Source organism: Myotis myotis, unplaced genomic scaffold (assembly GCF_014108235.1).
Source record: "Myotis myotis isolate mMyoMyo1 unplaced genomic scaffold, mMyoMyo1.p scaffold_m19_p_2, whole genome shotgun sequence".
NCBI classification, from domain to species: Eukaryota; Metazoa; Chordata; class Mammalia; order Chiroptera; family Vespertilionidae; genus Myotis; species Myotis myotis.
In genome coordinates this window covers 149,468,632-149,491,614 of record NW_023416324.1, presented here as the reverse complement: position 1 = coordinate 149,491,614, position 22,983 = coordinate 149,468,632, and the positions used below count along the sequence as shown (strand labels likewise).

Sequence of the window (22,983 nt, the reverse complement as noted above, 5' to 3'; positions counted from 1 at the left end):
ACCCCAGTGGGGACCCCCACCCTGAAGGGTGTGTGTCCAGCTGCAAACAGCCATCATCCCCTCATCCAGGCTGGCCAGGCACCCCAGTGGGGACCCCCACCCTGATCCAGGACACCCTTCAGGGCAAACCAGCTGGCCCCCACCCATGCACCAGGCCTCTATTCTATATAGTAAAAGGGTAATATGCCTCCCGGCACTGGGATCAGCGTGACAGGGGGCAGCGCCCAAACCCCCTGATCACCTTCGGCTCTGTGTGTGACAGGGGGCAGGGCCACAATGTCCCTATCGGCCCTGCTCTGTTCGTGACAGGGGAAGGCACCCCAACCCCCTGATCGGCCCTGCTCTGTGCCTGATAGGGGGGAGCTCCCCAACCCCCTGATCACCCTGCGGCTCTGTGTGTGACAGGGTGCGGAGCCCCAACCCCCCCACCCCACGGGCCCTGCTCTGTGTGTGACGGGGTAGAGCCATAACCTCCCCATCGGCCCTGCCCTGAGTGTGAGAGTGGCGGCGCCCCAACCCCCTGATCGGCCCTGCTCTGTGGGTGATAGAGGGCGGCGCCCCAACCCCCTGATCCTCCCTGCTCTGTGTGTGACAGGGGGCGGTGCGCCAACTCCCCTATCGGCCCTACTCTGTGAGTGACAGGGGGGAGCTCCCCAACCCCCTGATCGGCCCTGCTCTGTGCATGACAGGGGGGAGCTCCCCAACCCCCTGATTGACCCTGCTCTGTGCATGACAGGGGGCAGCGCCCCAACCCCCTGATTGGCCCTGCTCTGTGGGTGACAGGGGGGAGCTCCCCAACCCCCCAATCGGCCCTGCTGACTGAGGGTGGTATCGCAACCTCCCAATCCGCCCTGCTCTGTGCATGACAGGGGGTGGCGCCCCAACTCCCCAATCGGCCCTGCTCTGAGCCCGACCAGGGGCTGCACCTAGGGATTGGGCCTGCCCTCTGCCACCCGGGAGCAGGCCTAAGCCAGCGGGTCGTTATCTCCCGAGGGATCCCAGACTGTGAGAGGGCACAGGGCGGGCTGAGGTACCCCCCCCCCAAGTGCACAAATTTTTGTGCACCAGGCCTCTAGTCCTATATAATAAAAGCATAATAATAAAAGGGTAATATGCAAATTGACCCTAACAGTGGAATGACCAGGAACGACTAGTCGCTATGACGCGCACTGACCACCAGGGGGCAGATGCTCAATGCAGGTCAGTGTGCTCCCACAGGGGGAGCTTCGCTCGCTGCAAGTGCAGCAATGGTGGCGGGAGCCTCAATGGCAATGCTACGAATGTCTGATTGCAGTTTAGGCAGGGAGCGGGCCTAAGCTGCAGTTGGACATCCCCCAAGGGCTCCTGGGCTGCCAGAGGGATGTCTGACTGCCAGCTTAGGCCCAATCCCCTGAGAAGCAGGCCCAAGCTGGCAGGTGGACATCCCCCAAGGGGTCCTGGACTGAGAGAGGGCACAAATTTTCATGCACCAGGCCTCTAGTCCTATATAATAAAAGCATAATATGGTAATTAGACTGCATGTCCTCTAGGATGTCCTTCCAGACGACCTTCCTGATAAAGCTGGGGCTGCAAGGGAAGCCTGGGTCCCGGGTGCCAGAGGGAAGCTGGTGCAGGCAGCTAGGGGAAGGAAGGCCTACTCTTGCATGAAGTGCATCAGGCCTCTAGTAAATTATAAATACCAACATGCACGCACACACACACACACACAAACATGTAAAAGCTAAATATCAGTAAGGCAATATGAAAAATATAAATGCACACCATGAGATTTTAGGCAGATTGCCATTACTTGTAGTGATTAATGCATAAAGCATTAAATGAAGCAAGTATAGTCATGAGGAGCATGTGCTTTAAAAAAAAATAAGGCAAACAATTCATTAGTCAAATATTTACCTTTGATATTTGAACTTTTAGAATTACTAATTGTTCCTTTAAAATTTTTTTTAAATTATTCATTAGGAAAAGGAGGAGGTCAAAAAACTCACTAGAAATTATTTAAAAAGGTCATACATGTATCTTGCCTATGCTTTCAAAAGGTTTGTTGTCAAAGAAAAGTTCCACAGTGACACCAACTACACGGATGACATTTCCTTGTTTTAGTATGAAAAACAAATCCCTAAAAGACAACCATATAATTGAAAACATTCAAGAATTATCTACTTGGCAATGACATGTGCCATGCCTCAACTTCCCCTTTGCCTCCAGTTTTTCATAATGAGGAAAAGTCAATCCCTATGATGCAATAACATTTCCTTAGAAAAGCAGAAAGGAAAGTGAGTATATTTCTTCTTAAAACAATGCACGCCCTGCTCCTCAGATCTTCCAGGAGTCCTGTCCCCACCCCCAACCCCCCACCAAAAGTATCACAGAATAACCAAATGAACTTAATATCTTCAGGTGAGGCTAAAATCATTCAAAATTTTCAGATGCAAGCACGAGGAAAAGCTATGTGAGAAGGTGTACTGTGCTAAGGATTGCGCACGTAAATTTCCCAGATCCCCCATTATTTGTTGAGGTTTGGCTCTATGTCTTAGAGAACCTTCCACCATTCAGGTGGTAAAATAAGCCTTACATTTTCATGGCAACTTAAATGAAAAAGCCAGCTGCCGATGAGCACGTCTTTCACAATGCAGGACTTTCGTTTCCTGCGGACCCAATGTGAATGGAAATGTTCTACCTTAGGAAGCTTCTCATTTCTCCCAACAGGCAACGTTTTATTGGCCACGATGAACTCAACTGTCACCTGGCTTAGCCTCCTCCCTCCTGAACAATTGAAGAAAAAAAAAAAACCACACCAAGTTGCCCTTGCAATTACAAATAAGGCCGTGGAGCTCTCCTCTGTGGCTCTGGAATCGTGCCAGGGTGATGCCAAAGAGCTGGCTTTGGGATTCAGGCTCAGGCTTGGCCATCCAAAGGTGTAGGTACTTTCATTAGAGGAGGGGGCCTGAGTGGTGCTGGTGCAGTGAGGTAGCACAGAGGACATACCTATGTCCTGTTCATCACAGATTCCCTATTTAGTTAGCATATGGATGTCATGAAATAAAGAATCACTCAATGAATTCATGTTCTCATCTATAAATGGCAACCAAATTAGTGGCTAAGTAAAGAAGTGGAATGCATTTACTTTCCAAATTAAGTAAGTGGATTGGGAAAAACGAGGCTTTTCCAACCCCTGAGACTGCTTGTTTTAAGTTATGCAGCAAGAATAACATGCAGCAGTAAAAAGGGCCTTGTAGATGCTTCAAATCCTTCCTGTCTGGACAGAAAAAGCTATTTGAAAGGGCATTTTATAGGGTTTATAAAGTGAGATCTGACAGCTGAGACCAGTCACTAAGCATGGGCTATACAAGGACCCCAAACAACTCAACTCTCTTCACTGCCCAAGAAGAGCCAATATTCTGCACATGCAAGGTCCACTTACTATTAGTTTTAGTGCCAGCCTCTGTGAATTCTGGGTAATTGGACCTGAGAAGTCCTGTGTGAGCTGACCATTATGAGATACACAGTCTTGCTCATATTTTCCAAATGTGTGGTATATACTTTAAACGCCTATCTAGGCCTTAATATAGAAATGACTTAAAATTATAACCTGGGTTTAAGAGGACAAAATCAATCCATACTTCTGGCAATTCAGCCTTTCATAGCTCACCTGCTGAGAAATTCATTCTTCCTAACCATATTCCACAGCCGGAAGATGAAGGCACAGGACAAGTCAGGATGGAGAGAATGACAGAGAAAGGGAAAAAGATACAAGATCAAAAAGGATGACCAGAGGACAGGAAAAAGATACGACACTTCAACATGCAGTCATTGTCGGTGTTAGTGACGACAGCAGATTGACAAGGCAAGATGTTCACATCTTTAGATTAAATCTGAGTTTATAGAGAACTCAAGAAGCTAAAAAAACACAAACAATAAGCTTATAATACATGCACACAGTCAAAAAAAATTTCTTAAGGAAAAAAAAATCTTTCACATACATCAGTCAACCAGAAAATAGGGAGAATAAAAACATGATTATAGCTATAAAACAGTTCATTTTTCCCCATGCAGACAGTAACAAATTGTTTTTAAGAGCGAAGGTTTGTAAAATGTCATTCAATTATTTGAAGCAGTGTCCATCAAAGTGTATAACTCAGTTCCCTAATATCCTACATCTCTATCAGCTAGCCACAGTAATTACATCTTATTGATTCAGGCCAGCTGGTTAAACTGTTCTTCACTCTCCACTAAGTCTTTCACATGAAATAGTCTTACATGGAATGATTAAGTAGGAGCCCTTTAAATCTTTCCATCTTCCCACGCAGCCTGCTTTATTTATACCCGGTCTTTATAAAGGAGTAGCCTCATGTCTTACACTTAGCCTATATACACCACAAGTCCCACTCTTTCCCTTATCTAGATCCTGAGTGTTACAAAACAATGCTTCCAAAGCATTCACGCTTCCTGCATGGTCTGTCCTTGTCATAAAAAAAAAAAAAGCAAAACAAAGAAGGTCATGCAGCTGCCTGTGAATGAATGGCAGCTGCACCCTGCAAGGGTGCAACGATTTTTCTCCATTGTGTAAAAGGAATAATCATCAGACTAAAAATCTGCCATTGTACAGTTTTAAATCTGATCATTTCTTAAAGATGACTTCACATTGACCTTTCACTACTAGCTGGAAACAAAAACACCACACAAGGAGGTTGTCATACCTTTCTTGGACTTTCCTGCATTAAACAAAAGACAAAAGGACAAAGATTTCATTCATTCTAAAGCTCAAAAAGCAATAGTTCACAAGTTGTACAAAAGCCAATAACCATTACAACTTTAAGAGCCGAGTTCCTGGGCTGTCTGCTTTCAACTCTGCCCTCGAGGACCTTTGTCTGCATGATTCACATTGTTGGTTCCATTAAAACAATGCTGATTGCGGGAATGGCTTATACTTACACCATGGTCCTTGATGTATCCGTGATGCACAAACAGCAAAAAAAATAGCTCATTTAAGTTAACTGTGTAAGTCAACAAAAATGGTACGATCTATTACATTTGAGTTGATGAAAATGTGTTAGATCCAAACTTTCTCAAAACCATGAAATTTTACTTGTATTTTAGTGCTCATGAAACAATTCTAAATGAAATGATGATTCAACCCTCCAGGTCACTGGGCCACCAGTATGGGCTCAACAGAAAATCCTGCCAAATTTAAGGTCTGCTGTGGCTCTAAGAATTGCGGCCCCCAACCCCTCGTCCTCCACATGGGGGAGCCACAGGAGACAGGCTGGCCTCACAAGACACATCTCATGCAATTGGATCAACACACACGATGCTTCTCCATTTCCTCAGAAGCCGTCTCATCAGCACCACAGAAACGCTTTAAGGAACACCACTTTAGCTGCAGTAGGAAGACTGAAGCGGCAGTCTTCTCGGGTGTACCAAAGACCTACCAGCGAAGAACCAGAGCAAAAAGATCAAAGACAGTATATTTTACAGAGGGCACTTCCCTTCGGTGACCTAAGAGAATCAGATCCATTTTCCTGTATGAATGGAGCTTAGGGATTCCCAGTATTTGAAGGGAAAACAGAGACTAGAATATTAGAGATGAAACATCCCTTCGTTTCACCATATTCTCACGAGGGTCATCTTACATGATAATGTTAATACCTCTTATTTTTACAAATCCCTGTAGTATAAAGGTCTCGTTTTCCTTACTCTCTATTTTAAGAAAATGTTTTTAAAATAAAGTATGGTATTGGGGCCAATCCAAGCTTTGATGTCTTCAGCCACTGAGAAAAAATACATTTAAAAAGAAGTCTATAAATATTGCAGAAAAATGCTTCAATAAAACACAGTCTTGACTCAAATGAACGGTAATAAATGAGAGCTAAAAGGTACTTTTATGTTTATTATTTATAAATCATAAGAGCTATTTTTAGCTTCAGAAATTATTGTAAAACAAAAATAACAGGCCCTGGCTGGGCAGCTCAGTTGGTTAGAGCATCATCCCAATGTGCCAAGGTGGCAGGTTTGACCCCTGGTCAGGGCACATACAAGAATCAACCAATGAATACATACATAAGATAAATAAGTGGAACAACAAATCGACATCTCTCTCTTTCTCTTTCTAAAAATCAATACATAAAGCTTAAAAAAGAAAACACAAAAGTTCAATCAAATGTATTTTATTTAAATGTAACATAAACCTATCATACATTACAAACCTCTCTTCTGACTACTACACACTCTATTAACTATTAACTAATTTCTAATAATGATTCAAAAACCTCGCTCAAGCTCTAGCTCGTTGCTCAATGGTTAGAGCACTGGCCCTCAGACTGAAGGGTTACAGGTTCAATTCCAGTCAAAGGCACATGCCTTGGTTGCAAGCTTGATCCCCTACTCCGGGTCAGGGCGAGTGTGGGAGACAACCAATTGATGTGTCTTTCTCACATCGCTGTTTCTCACTGTCTCTCCCCCTCCCTTCCGTTCTCTCTAAAAATCAATGGAAAAAATATCCTCTGATGAGGATTAACAACAACAAAAAAAAAAAAAAAAAGGAAAGAAAAAACAAACAAACCTCACTCAAGTGATATATATGTATATATACAAAAGTTATACACATACATATACACATCACACATACATACATATATATACATACCAAAATGTATATATTTTTTTCCTTTTTTTTTGTCTGATAGAAAACCGGTGATTATCCCCTGATACCATTGGCAGAGAGGCTGAGCAGTCAGGATGGAATCCCAGCCTGCTTGGAGGGAAGAGATTCAATCCCACTGGAACATGAGCACATTTAGGGGCCACATGCCCACCACTCTATCAGCCTCCGCATTTACATCCTTCCACACCTCAATCACATTTACCACTTTTTACTGAAATTATCTGTTATGTGTCTTTTCCCCTCACCAGACTAGAAGCATTTCAAGGGCAAGAATCATGTCATTCATCTGCATTCTTGGTCTCTAGCACCCTGCCTATTCAAAAGTGAGAGCCAGCCTGGCTGGTGTGGCTCAGTGGTTGAGCGTCGACCCATGAACCAAAAGATCACAGTTCAATTCTGGGTCAGGGCACATGCCTGGGCTCAATCCCCAGTAGGGTGTGTATAGAAGGCCGCCAATCAATGATTCTCTCTCATCATTGATGTTTCTATCCCTCTCTCTTCCTCTCTCTGAAATCAATAAAAACATTTAAAAAAAAAGTGAGGGCCAATACGAGTATAAGTTGTTGACCTAAGCGACTGTGTTAACACAATAAATCTAATCTCAAGAAGACTCTCACAGTTGGAACTGTATTGCAGCTATTTCTTCTAGCCCACAAAGACTATTTGAGAACCCCGTTATAAATGCAATGCATTTTTACAAAGAAATAAAATACCCTGAGAATCAAAGTCTACCTGAAACCTCACAACCACATTAGAAGAAAGGCTCAAACCACATTAAAAGGCCTAGGGGAGTTTGTCCTGGGTCACTGGTGCTCCAATTACTGTGTCAGTTCAATGAATCTTTAGCACATGTTTCAACACAGTGGCTCAGCCACAAACCAGGTGAGTGACTTAGGGTCTCTCTTTTCTTTCTACCTATAAAATACAAAGGTTAGCAATTCTCTAGGGGCATTTCTGGTTTGAGAATACTATTGCATTTCTGAAGTGAAAAATTTGAAACATACCAGTCATATGTGTATATAGGAAAAGTTACCTTAGTATAACAATTATCTATCTATCATCTATCTATCTATCTATCTATCTATCTATCTATCTATCTATCTATCTATCTATCTATCTATCTATCTATCATCTATCTATCTATCATCTATTCCTTCCCCAAAGGGGACACATGAAGAGTGAAATCAAGGGCTTTGCTTGCTGCCCTTTTAATGATCCTCAACCTTGCTCTCCCTCCCTCTCTCTGAAGAATTTTTATGCTTAACAAAAGGCATCCCATTTGATTTTTAAAGTGACATACCTCTGAGCATCCTCCGAGATTCTGAGTCTTTGGTCATGGTTGCCAGCGAGTGAGGGAGCACACTGCCACAGCTGTTGCTCTGTCCCAGGGGCAAGTGAGCCTGCGAGAACCGGGAGGAAACACTTCAGGCAAACTGCAGCCCAGTGGTCCTTCAGGACACGGCCACATCCCTGTTTCCACGGCGCCTATCTAAGCACAGAGGGCAGGACAGGAAGGTCTTCCAACCCGTTTGTGGACGCTCAATGATAAAGACCAGTCACTGTCCCTCCCAAGGAGCTCCATGGAAGTCTCCATATCACAGCAGTTCCTCCAGTGGCAGCAATTCCAAAAGACAGGGAAACACTTGTTCTCCAAAACCATGATTGAGAGCAACTCAAAGTTCTGCATGCATAAGGAGCAGAGGGCAGAGGCAGGGGCAGGAACGTGCAGGGCATGCACCAGGACAGAGCAGACCTACCCTGTGACACGGGTGCCAATTTCCACCTCCCCCAGTTATCTAATGGGCTGAAACCTGGAGAAATCTATAAACTCCTCCAGTGGTTCTAGAACTCTCTTTAATAGCAAAACCCTTTACGTAAAATATTCTTGGAACACCAGTTTATAAAACAGAACACCAGTTTAAAACAACGTTATTCTGACTAAGGTCAAAGGAAGGGCCCCAAAGCCTGTCCCCTCAGCGCCTCCTTGTCACCTCCCTTTCCTCCTCTTCCTGCAATGACCCCTCAGGCATATCAGCAGAGCATAAATGAGGGTTTAGGCATCAGACCACATGGTTCATATTCCAGCTTCATGGCTAACCAACTAAGGGCACTTGGGCTAGTCACTTAGCTTCTTTATACCTCAGTTTATCCATATGTACAATGAGGATAGCAATTAGTATCTCTACTGAATAGTCTTGCTGGATTTTCAAATCAGACAATCCGCATAAAGCACTTAGCCCAGTGTCAGGTTCAGAAATGACTCAATAAAAATCTGGTCCTATTATTCCTATAATCCAGAGCTTGTATCTTCCAATTTCCAGCTGTAGGATGCAGCCACAGGAGTCTGCCACATGAATGCCACCTACCACTTATGTGGTGGTGGCAGAAAATACCCTGGACCAGGTTCTTTGGTCCCAGAGCATACAATTCCAAATGTCCTCTGAATAAGACAGAAAATGCAATTCAGTCATAATGTCTGCCCAACAAGCAAACTTAATGATTTATTATTTAGCATTTTCTTTAAGGACCTTTGAGCATCTGTCAACATAAGGACGAGAAGACTCCCTGAATGTGAAGCCCACAGTTCTCCCCATGTCCTACCTTCGGGGCGGTGCTTCTCCCCATAGTAGCACTGCTGAAGTGTGGGGATATGGAAGGAGTGCTTTTCTTTCGAGGCAAAGTGTCACTCAGATAGAGGCCTTCTTTATGCTGTTTTTTCCTTTCTTCCAGACTTCTAAAGTGCTTTAAATGCAAATGTAAAGCAGAATAGCAAAACTTGACTAATTGCAACAGGTCACTGAAGAAATTAAGAAGTATGCATTTACCAAGAAGTTTGGGAATTTTAACAAAATTTTTAAAAATCCAACTCATACTTGTGTTCACTAACAGACTTGGGCTAGCTAGCATTCGGTAAGATGCACAGGCAGTAGAAGAATTTTTTACTGAACCTAGAAACAAAAGGAAAAAAAAATCCACCTTTCAGTCTCATAGTTAGTGCCTGCTGCCTTGGGGCCTCAGGACAACTTACAAATGATTATGATGGTCGCCATGTGGATGGCGGAACAGCCAGTGGACAAAGCAAGTAAGCAGTTTCTCCCCTTGTCTGTCTGGACAGTTCTGTGTGGTGGCACAGATCCCAGTGTGAGGAGAACAAGAAAAGGGAGAAGGAAGAAGACGGAGAGAAAGAGCAAGTAAACAGGGGAGTTGTTTTAAGGTTGGAATAATATTTCAATCACATAAACACACTCCAAATCGGCATAACGTTTCCATAAAAGGCATCCTTCTAGGTTACTCTTTTATTTAAAAAAGATCTTGGCCAAGAAGCCCCTAGAATAATTCCTCACATAAAAAAACAAAGCCCTCCTGTTGACTATTTCTTTTTTTTCCCTTTCAGATTCCTAAGGCAAAAATTTGCCAACTTGACATTTATCCAAAATTTCCTTGGCCTCTCAAAAAAAAAAAAAAAAAAAAGTCTTCAATAGTGAAGTTATTTCCTAGTTAAAGCTTCTTTAGGTTTGATCATTGTTATCCTCAGCTTGGGCTTTTGGAATATGTAAAAATTAATGCACTTTGAGTTACCAAATTCCTTCTTCTTCTTTACACGTGCCAATTATGAAACATATCTGCATAAATACTTATAGTAGCTAATACTTACTAACCTAAAAGTACTGGGGAGATAAAGTTCTTTAACAGAGAGTAAAGATACCTTCATGAAATGTAAGGGCTGGCATGGCACAGCAGGGCTTGCCTATTTTGGGGAATCTAGTGTCTATGCTTCCTTATGATCTTCTGGGGCCCAATTCACATAGGAATTTGATTATAATTTAAAGGAGGCTCATAACAGATTTTTTAAACACAAGCATACATATGCACTGAATGTAGTAAAAGGAGGGCAACATTAAGAATTATAAAAATATATATTTTAATCTGGTCAATATGAACTGTTGTTCTATGGCCCCAAAACAATACTTGGGTGACACTGGACAAGCTATCTACTATACTGAGCCTCAGTTCCCTAAATGTCAATATGCAGTTAATTCATATTTCATGGGATATTTGAAGGGAGAAATGAGATATTTATTTGTAAAATGTTTAGGAAATTTTGACACAGAGTAAAGGAATGATATCTATTATGGTTTCAATAATGTTTAAAAATGTGTGTTGACACAGCAACTTTTATACCATGAATTTTATGGATAAAATAATTATTATTTTGAAAAGACCCAAGATAAGTTGCAATATTTTGGTTGAGTGAAAACTAGTGTATGAGGATATAAAATTAGCTCAAATATATCAAAACTTAGGAGAGGACAGTCAAGGTCCCAAAGTTATAACATTCCCCACACCCTTAGGCCTCACTAAATGTCCTTTAAAAAGAAAATCAGCAAAGGAGTATGCACCTTGTCTTTTTAAGAAATTTCTTTGCAAAAGTTGAAGGAAAGATTTCCAAGCTCTGAACACCAGTTCCTAATTACCTGTTGCTCCTGCTGCTGCTGCCTTCTGTGTTTCTTAGCTGGCAGAGGAGGAGGTGTGTCATTTAAAGGGAAGGGATTGACAGACGGAGCCATGACTTCAGGCCAAGGGGCTGATGGAGGTTGAGTGACAGGATGAGGAGAAAGGGTAGAAGGAAACATAAATCCAGGACAGACAGGTGATCTTTGCTTTATGGAGAAAAAAAAAAGTATACATGTGTCCATATAAAATGAAAGAATAATGACAAAGAAATGAAATAATCTCATTGTTCTCTTTTTCTTATATTTTAATCAAGAAATCACAAATGATAGGCTGTATCTTTCCATTTAGCCTCTAGTGAAAACCCCAACCTGCAAGCAACTTAGATCAACAGACGGTATTTTCACTTATTATTATTTGCCCCTTTCCAGATGTTTTAAAAAGACATAACATTAAAAAAATCCATACTGCAAAATGTAACAGAAAATAAAATTGCCCTAGCCAGTTTGGCTCAGTGGACAGAGCGTCAGCCTGTGGACCAAAGGGTCCTGGTTTGATTCTGATCAAGGGCACATACGTTGGCTGCAGGCTCCTCCCTGACCCGGGCCCTGGTCAGGGCTCATGCAGGAGGCAACCAATCAATGTGTTTCTCTCACATCGATATTTCTCTCTCTCTAAAATCAATGGAAGAATATCCTCAGGTGAGGATTAAAAAAAAAAAAAAAAGAAAGAAAACAAAATCAAACTGGAAAGGTGATTCAAACCAACAATTTTAGAAAGACTTTTGATTTTTAAGAAAGCTAGATCAGGTTAGAGTACTCAGATATAGAGTTTATGATTTCGAACTTACTTCTAGTCATCCACTCTGTCCCATATATTTCATGGTTTCTTGTATTACAATTGGTAGAGCAGTACCCCCAAATTGGTATGTTTTTCAAACTCAGTATCACTTTGACCCTCTGGTCAACCAGACGTGTATTTGTCACAAGTGCCCTCATTTTCAGTTAACCAGGGTTAATTTTGACATGAGGAAAGCAGTGAATGAATGAAATGTCATGCCAACACACCTCTTTATTTTGTGGCTGGCTCACCAGTACAGCTGTGGTAGGCCCAGTGGCAACAGCATCAGCGTCAGCAGGGAACTGAGTGGAAGGGGATAGATTCGTGGAATTGCCACATGGCTCATTAATTTCATTTACACTGATATAGCCCTAAAAGGAGGAATTTAGAAATCAAACACAAAGAAAGCAAAAGCTGAGGCATGCGAGAGTATTAATGCTCTAATATAATGGAGTTAGCTTAGAGCGGCACGGCCAGATATCTGTGGTATTATCAAATGCTTCATCAGGGAGTTATCAGCAATTGAAATGGATTTACAGTGCTTAATCATGAAAAATGATATTCCAAACATTAAAAACAATTTTCCCGTTGAAATTATAAATAACCCAGCATCACTGATTTTAAAATACCCGGAGGTATCACCTTTCATTCTGTTGACTGAATGAGGTTGTCATTACACAACATTTAAAATAATCACACACAAATCAGAGATATAAAATTGACAATGTAATCATTCACTCTCTATTTCAAGAGCCTTTTCCACATTATTTTTAGATTTTTCTCTCTTCTTCTGTTTCCTGATAAATTAAAGTGTGAGTGAATGTGGGCTGAGGGCTACTGGTTTTTGCTCTAAGTCATTTATAAAACAATAATTTATTTGTAATGGAATCCAACTTTTAGGCATCTCAATTAAATGAGAATAAGAAGTACACTGTCCTCTAGTGTGCTTCTCCTAGCAAGACACATGAACACACACACACACACACACACACACACACACACACACACACACCCTAAGGTGGAGTTGCAACTTGAGGATGTTTCAATTCAAGGCAGCTCCCCCAACTCCCACTCTACTCCTAAGACAGAGAATTTCCAGTTACTTTAAATTCAGTGATTCAATTTTGGCTTCAGCATAAATACCCATAAGTCAAAGTCTATCATCTTCAAACTCCTGAATTTATATTTGAGGAAAAGGCACTTGCAAATTTTCATGGAAAGTAATTGTACAGACCAATCATGATTTTCACCACACCAATAAAGCAGTATGAAAAAAGAATAAAGAGTAGAAAATAGTATCTCTTTCAAAGGTAAAATAGTGTTAAATTTAACACTTAGGTTCTTCTATTAGCCCATCAATCTTTTTAAAAAATGGCTCAAACAAAGGCAAAATAACATTATGCTGATGAAGCAAAAATTCCAGGCTAGAAAGCAAGGCTTTACCGAGAATTGTAATTACGAGAAAGTAGAGAAAGTGGGAATTGACTGTTTATAAATTGTAGGTATCAAAATGCTGCTGAATTAGTCTCTCACTTCAGATAGAGGCAATGAATACTATGTAAAGTTTTATAAGATTAAATGGAAAAAAGGCAGTAGAAAACTGGGTTGTCCAAATTTCATTTTATCTTTGATAATGAATCAGAAATGAACAGTGACAACTTTTGAGTTATTCTTTTTCTCAGTGGATAGTAGAATGTTTCAAAGACCACAAAACCAAATTAATTTATTCAAAAATGTATGCAGCTTGTCAAAAGTGGGACTTGTTTAAAAGTTAGATATAAATTTACCACTCCTTAAAAACAGAGAGAGAGAGTGAGAAAGAGAAAGAGAAAGAGAGTAAAGTCAGAAAGAAAGAAAATCAAAACAACTTGTGCGTCAAGTTGATTTGGTCCATGAAAGAGAACACATAGCTACTCAAGAGAGTTGCAGACACACAAAAATAATAAATCCAAATAGCCTTTTGAAACCAGGAAGTCTGCAGAGAAAAAGAACAACTCACTCATTAATAGAAAAGGAAAGATTTTATTCTCCTACTAAGAGGTAAAGAGACCTTGGAGCCTACTTAATTCCTTGGATGCTATAAGCCTTTCAGACTCACTGTGTCCAGAGTCAAACTGCATATCTTCCCTCTTGAACCTATTCTTACCCGAGTCCTCCCTATCTTAGGAAAATGTACTCAGTATCCATCTCATTATTCAAACTGGAATAATGACATGGCCCCTGATATTAATTTACTTCATCCCCACATCCAGTCTATCAACAAGAACTGTCACCCCTGGTTCCAAGATCCTATACCCGCATCCAGCTAATTCTCTCCATTTCTGTGCCATTGCTTGACTCTGAGCCCCTGCATCTCCAGCCTATACTATTGCAATCACCACCACTCTGGCTTCCTGGCATCTCCTGCTCCTCCTCCGAATCCAGTAGAGCAGCCCAGAGTGATGCTTAACAAATGGATGTCAAGTGATGTCACCTCCCAGTTTAAAACCACTCAGGGGCTTCCCACCCATAGAAAATAAACCATGTTCCTTTAACATGGCTCACAAGACCTAGCCCCTGCTCACCTTGCTAACATTCTATATTTGGCTACACTGCATTCACAACCACCCTTTGTCCACTGAATCTGCCAGTTCTGGGTTCTGAATTATGGGAAAGAAACTATGAAACTGAATCATCTAATAAAGCTTTTGTGGAAACAGTTCACAAATTGCGTCTGTGGTACACATTAAGCACACCTGTTATGTGATGAACATTTACTTCACATACCCTTCCTCCCCCTACCGCCCCCCCCAAAAAAATACTTTCTATGCAGGAATTCTTAACTCTGATGTCTTTTTAAAAGCAATTTATAAATAAAGGGGTTATTATTATGCAAATTTTAGGTAGAAGCAAGCTTTTTCTTTAGCTTTTTGTAGAATATAAGTATAAAAAGTTTTCTTTCTTAGTCAAGGTTATACTTTTCCAAATTAGAGTTAAAACAGTCACCATTGTAGCAGTGTAGCTCTATAAAAAGATATTTAGGAAAGGAGAGTGTTAGGGTCTGGGGGAACATGGATGTTTGGGATAAAGAGTGTATATAGTTTAATATAAATAGGATTTTTCAATTTAGATGGAAAGTAGCAGAAATGACTTTGGGAGAAAAAAGAGAGAGAGAAAAGAAAGAAATCAGATTATCTTCTCAAATATAATGGGGAATTTTTATGTTTTAGGAGACTTAGAAGTAAAATAAAACAGAGGAAAAACTGAGAAAGGAAACTGCAGGAAGGAAAGAAGAGAATATAAGATTAGTTTTCTTCTGGAACCTAAATTTTTTGAAACACTGAGTTAACTCACAATGTCATTGTCAAGCAAAGTATGCACACACACGCACACACACACATACACACAAACACATACACACAGGGCATTTGCATAAGACACAAAAATAATGAAAGGCAGGAAGGCTATCAACACATGGAGTGCTTTCCTAAGTCACTTAAGCTCATGTTTTTCCTGTTCCGCTAATCGCAGAAGACTGAGGTGCACATCCTGATGTCTAAGGTGATATGAGTGGGCATGAAAATCACAGCTCACCTCTTTCAGAGTATTTGGGTTGACAGGAAACCCTTTCCCCCCAGAGAGGTTGGAGTATTTCTTTTCCAGATTACAAAGATTTTCCTTTTCCTGAAAGAACACAAAATCTATTAAGTTTGATCAACTTTGGATTTCCCTGATGACTAATGCTCTTTAACATTTTTTCAGATGACTTCATATATCTTTTGTAAAGTGTTTATATTTAAGTCTTTTGCCTGCTTTAAAAAAAATTATTTATTGGGTGTTTAAGTATTATTATTGAGTCATAGGAGTTTTTAATATATTCTGGATACAAGTTCTTTGCCATTTCCTCTTTAAAAAATCTCTTTCCTTACCCAGGGCACTTGCACTCCTATAATTTCTTCTGGAAACTTCATCACTTCAAGTTTTAAGTTTAGGTCTATAATCGCCCTCAAATTAATTTATATGTATGGTGTGAGAATGGATGGTGTTGAGGTACTTTTCTTCCTTGTTTACCCAGTTGATCCAGCACTACCTGTTGTAAATACTTTCCTTTCTCTACTAGATTTCTTGGAGCCTTTGTAAAAAATGAGTTAGACAGCATATGTGCGGGTCTACTTCTGGACTCTGTTTGTTTCCACTGATCTATATATCTATTTGCATGCTAGCACCACACACACAAGTAGTCTTAAATCCTGCAGCTTTATAGTAAGCCTTGAAGTCAAATAGTATAAGTTCTCCAACTGTGCTCTTGTTCAAAGCTGTTTTGGCTATACTATACTGTTTACATTTTCATTTACAGGCAATTCTCATATTTTGCAGTTAATGTTCCATTATGTTGCCATGAACACTGAATTAGTGAATGCAAAACCAGTGTCCCTAAAGGAATGACAGGGTTGGATTATTGTGAGCCTCTGTATTGATCAATCAGCAAATACACATAACTTTATTTTATGTGTGTTTCTGTAAATGATGGTCAAGTAAATTTTAGCATCAACCTGCCAATCTCTACAAAATGTCTGTTGGGATTTTTATTGCCATTGAGCTGCATCTATAGATCAATTTGGGAAAGTAATTTTAATACTTATGAACTATAATTTTTACAATAGAATTATGTTTCATGTATTTTTAATAAGGAAATGGTATTTCTGTGAGGATGCTTATCCATTTATAAAAATTTATCCCTAAGAAGCTTTTTCCTTTTCAGCTAAAATTTCAGAAACCGCTTACATATTACACTATATAATTTAATCTGTGCCCTTGACTGTTATGTGAAAGGGTAAAATGGTGGTGGGGAGGCTAATGGTGCTGAAGCAGAGTTCATCCCTAGGGCAGCGGAAAGGAATGGCAACTACAGCTCCATTCAGAGGCTTGTAGGTGCTGAAGAAGCAAGAGGAGAGGCGCTGCCAGGGGTTGGTATGGGTACAGAGGCACTTTGAATAAACTTATAATTCTATATAAAACACTGATTTTCCTCTCTATTCTCAAACTAAAAATACCTAAAAAGGGAACACTCCAGCTACATTTCTTGTAGGTGGGGTCATGGTACAGCCTCATTTTTTAATGTATCATCCGGGGTTTGTTTTTTTCCTGCACACCATTCTGGGTCCACCTCATATGATCCCAAATGTCACCTTCCTATGTACTGGCCTGCATGCAAGGCTTAGTTGGGAGACTAGGCCCTTCAACTCAAATTTCTGGTGCCTTATTCATGAAATTAGACTATGGCCATATCAGGAAATCTGGTTGTGGAGGAATCCCTTTGCATGTAGCCACTTTAGGGGTTGGGGTGTGGACATGGTCCCTTTGAAAGTCATTCTTAAATTGCAATCCACTGCTCACTATTAAAAGGCACTTGCTTTGAAGGAAATGACTTTCCCCACATTTCCAGGGCTGAAAAGGAAATACGTACTCTTTGCAGCATCATTATTAAATTATTCTTTTCTTTCACAAAGTGATCTTGTTCTCTCTGAGCCTGCTGGACAATGTGGTTGGCTTGCTTTTTCAATGCAGAAATTTTTTCCTGGCAGAAAAGAAGATGATCATAGAAAGATGCAAATTAGACATACAAAGGCTTGCCAGTCTGTCCTAGAAACAAGAGAAGAGGTGTTTATAGCTGGAATAACGTTCTCATTGACGGTTGGCCGATTGCTACCCAGAGGCAGTTTCCTAGACGGCCAAGCTCGCGGCTTTTCCTTACCAAAGGCCAACACAGTTTGAGCGGTTTGAAATCTATTTGAAGAACCCAGAAGTCAACAGGAAATCTTGTTTTAGACTACAAATGAATTTTTGGCATCATCTTGGGAGACGCCTTATGGGAAAAACAATGGAATTTCTTATTTAAACTGAGAGCATAAGATGTCACCTTCTCTATCTTCCCTTTGCTCAATTTTTTGGGTTTAGTCCAAAATGTTGGGTGTGATTCTAAATTCTGGAACAAGAGTTGATTTCTGGGCTGGACATCTGGGTGCTAGGGGTTGGGAGGAGTCAGTAATGTGCATGGCATTCATGGGGCTATTTCTAATGGTGACAAGCTATCAGCCAGCTTTGCGAACTATTGAGCAATGGACAGAGAAAGTTTCCAAATAGATTTTGTTCATACAATTATTCTGAAGCTAGTTACTATGACTGCAAAAGGAAGTAATTGAAAACAAATATCAAAATTTCTGATTTTCTCTAACTCGGTTTTCACATAAGAGAGAAAAATAGATATTATTTATAAATGCATCCACAGCATTAAGTAACAATGACTGTAACATGTAATGTTTATCTAGTTTAAAGCACCATTTGGCTCCATAATCTGCCAAATGTGATATGTGATTAAACACTCAAAGACATTCAGATGTAAAGACAGGCAGACAGACACATGCTATAGCTGTATTATTGATTATTATTGTTACACAGTGAGGGGCATATTATGATTTTTGTCTTGAATGACACCCGGCAGAAGTACCTTTCTAGTAACAATGTTCCGCTGATATTCAGCCACCTCACGCAAGAGCTGTTGGGTCAGGTTCTCCTTTTCCTCATCCAGACGGCTCTCATGCTCTAGCTGCTGGAATTCCAGGTCCTCAAAGTGTTTGCTCTCAACATCCAACAGGTCAGCATCCTTTGGAGAAAAGCAAATGAAAACAAGACACACTAGAATGGCTACAGCCTTTTTAATGTGAAAAAAAAAAATTAAAAGCAAATAGTCCAAAATATCTTTTCAATTACAACATCAAACAGGGTTATAGTATGGTAATCCTTCCTTTTGGAATTAACCCCCAGTGCAGAGACTGTTATTAGAATTGAAAAGGACTTGGGAGTAGGGGATGAGGACACATTTATTTCACCATCGATTTTAGACTACTTTGTGGACAGAGAAATTCTTGCTTTAAATCTACTGGGTGGTTTTAAAATGGATCACAAAGTATACAAAGAATTCAGTGAATAACCTAAATATTATATGTAGACCAAAGGTGTGACATAGTCTCTTGATAACATTCCCACTTTCCACAAATGGTCAAATAAAATGAGATTTTAGTTCAGTGATTAAATTCAAGATTTCAAAGTTGTTGACTGTAAAAAAAAAAAAAAAGAAAAGTTGTCATACATAACAGACCAGAGGTCTCTAAGAGGGATAACATGTCCCAAATGGCACACCACACAATCCACTAAGATGTGAAGAGAAAATATTAGAGCTCCTTTATACTTAATTTTAGTTTTTCCTTCCCTTTTATAATCCTCAACAAATGTTCTTTAATCTACATACAAGTAAGTAGCATATATACATTATTTAATATAAATATATATTTTTGAGCATGCATAAGTATATATATATGATCAACGTAACATATAGGCATGCATGCTCACATAATTTTATTGAAGAGAGGTGTAATCAAACATATTTGGAGATTGGGGTTCTTAAAAGATTGTTTATAAAACTTCTTAGTGGAAAGAAGGGACCTTAGCTCTCATCAGGCACAAAGAGAGACTCAGAGATTATACACAGTACTCAGGGTAATCTTGAGGACACTTAAGAAAGATCTGAAATCATAAAAATCAGATAATCTAGAACGGACATTCTCCAACTCATAAAATGCCTGAAGACAAGAATGAATCTGTATCTGTGCAAAAATCGACCTGTGTTGTATAAGTTATTCTCCAATTTACTTTTTAAAAAAATCCACCCTTTACTTTTGGAGAGTTTGACAGAACTATAAATGTGGTATGTATAGATTTTTAAAAATATATAATTTATAAATAATCTATGGCAAAAAAAGAAGAGGCAGCTGAACTATATGGATTACAGCTCTTCATAGGCAAAACAGCCAAGACTTTTTTTCCAATCAAAACATCAAAAAGAGATGAAAAAATAAATATATCATAAATTAGATCTGCATTAGCATTTTACTCCATCCACCTCCTAGTTTTTATGTAAGTGATAATAAATTAAGTCTTTTAACCAAATGGAATGTATTTCTATTTTATGGAATAATTTTATTCTGAGAATGATTCACAGAAGAGATATTAGCTACCATGTAACCCCTGTGATTAAAACCAACACTACAGCAACAGAAGTGTATTCTCAAAGCTTAAGAGCAGAAAAAACAATTTGAAAATTTATCATTTAAAACTTCTTTGCACTTTAATTGGCCAGAGTAAAATATGGTTTTGGTTTCAAGTTATTGTCTGACATTTCAAGTTTCTCAGACATTTCATGTTTATAATTTCTAAAGAAATGAATAAACTCAGACCAAATCTAGTCTCTACTGAAGAAATTAAGAGATAACTCAAGTATTATGTCTTGAAACAAGTATTAAGTCCTATAGTCTTGCAGCAATACATTAGCTGATATATTTATTCATACAGCTGTACACACTCATTTTTAAAGTCTTTCCATTAAACTTGGTTTGTGTCTAAATGTTATTGAGATAAAAATTTAACAAACCCTTTTTTTAGTTTATAGATAATCTACATTCAAAGTGGATATATGGCTCACAATATATACACTATGCTAGTCAGTCCCTCAATCCACATCTGGTTAACATGCAATATGTTATTTCAACCACACAAAGGTCAGAGAGTCACTAATTAATTTGTAGTAAATATTTAAACCACTGCATGACAATAATAGCAAACTAGGAAGGAAAACTAAAGCTAAACTCAGCACTCAGATTCCATAGGTGTAATCATCTGATCAAGTTATCTAAACTATCAAAATGTGTGTCTATAAACTTACACTGTGAAAGAAAAACAACTTGGGAGGGCAAAAAAACATTTAAAAGATATTAGATAATACAAATTTAGGGGATGAAAATTGGTCGCAGAAGCAGTTTCATCGAGTACAGAACAATATAGGCAGGAAGCTCCGGTAAGTATACAATGAGTTGCATGAAAATCTGAACTCCACCTCACTACTAGAAGAACATTATAGATCTCTACCGCTGGCAAGCTTAAAGGCCAGGTGTGAAAGGCCCTGAAACAGCTCACTAAAGAAAATTCAGTGCAATTCCTTTATTTTCTTTCCAATAACTTTTGAGAATTTATATGGCAGAGTTTATATGTAGATGTTTATGTTTTCTTTGCCTTGTAGAGGAAGAAGAGAATAGATATGATAAAGCCAGGAGATATTAAAGTAATGATTTCATGACAGCTCAAGACCAAGTCTGAAAGAAAATTTAAATGGGGCTCAGGGTTTGTTAACATTCCTGCATCTTATGTTCTATAGTCAAACACTTTAACTGCATACTTTTGAAATTTGGAAAGATAATGGTACAATGGTACATCTAGTACAACCTCTTCATTTTATATAGGAGGATACTGAGGCCCATGGAGAATGAATGACTTGTGCAAGATTAAATTATAAACTGATTGTAGAGTCACTGACAAGGTCTCCCAATTATAGATATTATGGTGCCCCACTGGTGTGGCTCAGTGGTTGAGCAACGACCTGTGAACCAGGAGGTCATGGTTCGATTCCTGGTAGGGGCACATGCCCAGGTTGTAGCTTGATCCCCAGTGTGGGGCCTGCAGGAGGCAGCCAATCAATGATTCTCTCTCATCATTGATGTTTCTATTTCTCTCTCCCTCTCCCTTCCTCTCTGAAGTTAAATATATATATATATATATATATATATATATATATATATATATATATATATTATGGAATAAAATTTTTTTAAAACCAGGAGCCTAATCTCAACTAGGCAGCTGAGTAAATATCCAAAGCACAAGAAACTGTCCTAGCCAGGTGTTGCCTGCATTTAACAGTGGAACCTTTCCTGGCAAATTAAAGACTCATTTAATTTCAGCTTTCTTTCCCACACTACTCATACCCCGGGGAGCAATTTGATTGGTGAGCCCACATCCACTACATACTACTTCAGGCCATGGAACAATACAGATGAAAATGGTAATCTGACTCTTAAAGCAATGCTTCAGAGGTAAGAAGCGCAGTTATAAATCCATAGGGTTGAATGCACAAAATCAACCTACAATTTCAGCTTAAGTATTTGAGACAACATACAGTTTAAGAAAATGATGTTCTTCCTATTCCTTTATGATTTTATTTTGTGTAACTTGCCACCTAATGAAATTTGTTGTAATAAAATCAACTTTATTGAATCTAATTAAAATGCCTTGGGGAAAACTTTGTGGTGAAATGGTAATCTGAAATATTTGAGGTCTGAAGGGAAATGAGTTGTGAAAACACAGGAAAGTTTCACTTCTCACAAAATAAGTGAACTTTTTACTGATTAAGCCAAGGGATGGGTGAAGAGTTACTATGGTCATTATTCCTGAAAAATAGAATTAGTGGACCTCTTGATATCAAGAGAACAAAAGCTATCACAAGCCAGTTTCTCTCCTAAAAAAAGGGGTTTGTAGTAAGTATAATACACTCTGCTTGGGGAGGAAGAGGAAGGAGTCTTGGCCTTTAATTAGTGAAATATGCTTTCTGCATAATTTCCTTTCCTCTTTTGTACTCAAAATCCTTAGAACATATTTATGAGTTATCCTATAGAAGCTAGATTAAGCAAACAGCAATTATATCAACCCAGGTTCAGTTTATTAAGAGAATCTACCAATTTTTATTTGAAGTGATGTTTATAAAGAATGCAAACAGTAACTGCAGATGAAAGAAAGAACAAAATATGTAGCAATGTTGTTGACTCATAGTATTCCAGCTATGTAAAAACTTTAATAATAAGGAGAGTTGAAAATATTAAACAACTATAAAAATCAGTTTCTCGACCTCTTTTGTGAACTGGCATAAAAACAAACAAATGACAAACTAAAATAACTTTATAAATATGATTATTCTTTTCCTAATCATCGATACCACAAGATTTCCAGCAATCGGTGCCATTGAGGGATTAGGAGTTTTCTCTTCATACAGCAAATTTAGCTGCACCTGATAAAATGAGTGATGAGGAAGAAACACTGTTGGAACTTTCTTTGATCCAACATTGTAAGAAATAACAAATATTAAAACTGTTATGCTGCAGTTTAAC

At 39.2% G+C, this 22,983-nt stretch overlaps 1 protein-coding gene across 9 annotated transcripts in view; it reads right to left on the bottom strand.

The window, feature by feature from the left end:
* The window catches only part of PHLDB2 (pleckstrin homology like domain family B member 2), a 244,705-nt gene that overhangs the window by 19,542 nt on the left and 202,180 nt on the right, over positions 1-22,983 (bottom strand). For 4 of the 9 annotated variants that reach the window (XM_036352335.1, XM_036352334.1, XM_036352332.1 and 1 more), the window contains exons 7-15: positions 18,441-18,596; positions 17,400-17,510; positions 15,527-15,616; positions 12,181-12,324; positions 11,137-11,322; positions 9,263-9,403; positions 7,962-8,061; positions 6,644-6,748; positions 3,650-3,670 (exon numbers count right to left, since the gene is read on the bottom strand). In XM_036352335.1, coding sequence (XP_036208228.1) covers positions 3,650-3,670; positions 6,644-6,748; positions 7,962-8,061; positions 9,263-9,403; positions 11,137-11,322; positions 12,181-12,324; positions 15,527-15,616; positions 17,400-17,510; positions 18,441-18,596 — 1,054 coding nt within the window. Of the gene's footprint in view, positions 1-3,649; positions 3,671-4,697; positions 4,713-6,643; positions 6,749-7,961; positions 8,062-9,262; positions 9,404-11,136; positions 11,323-12,180; positions 12,325-15,526; positions 15,617-17,399; positions 17,511-18,440; positions 18,597-22,983 lie in introns of all 9 variants that reach the window. The other 5 variants (XM_036352338.1, XM_036352339.1, XM_036352336.1 and 2 more) reach the window with 4 other exon arrangements.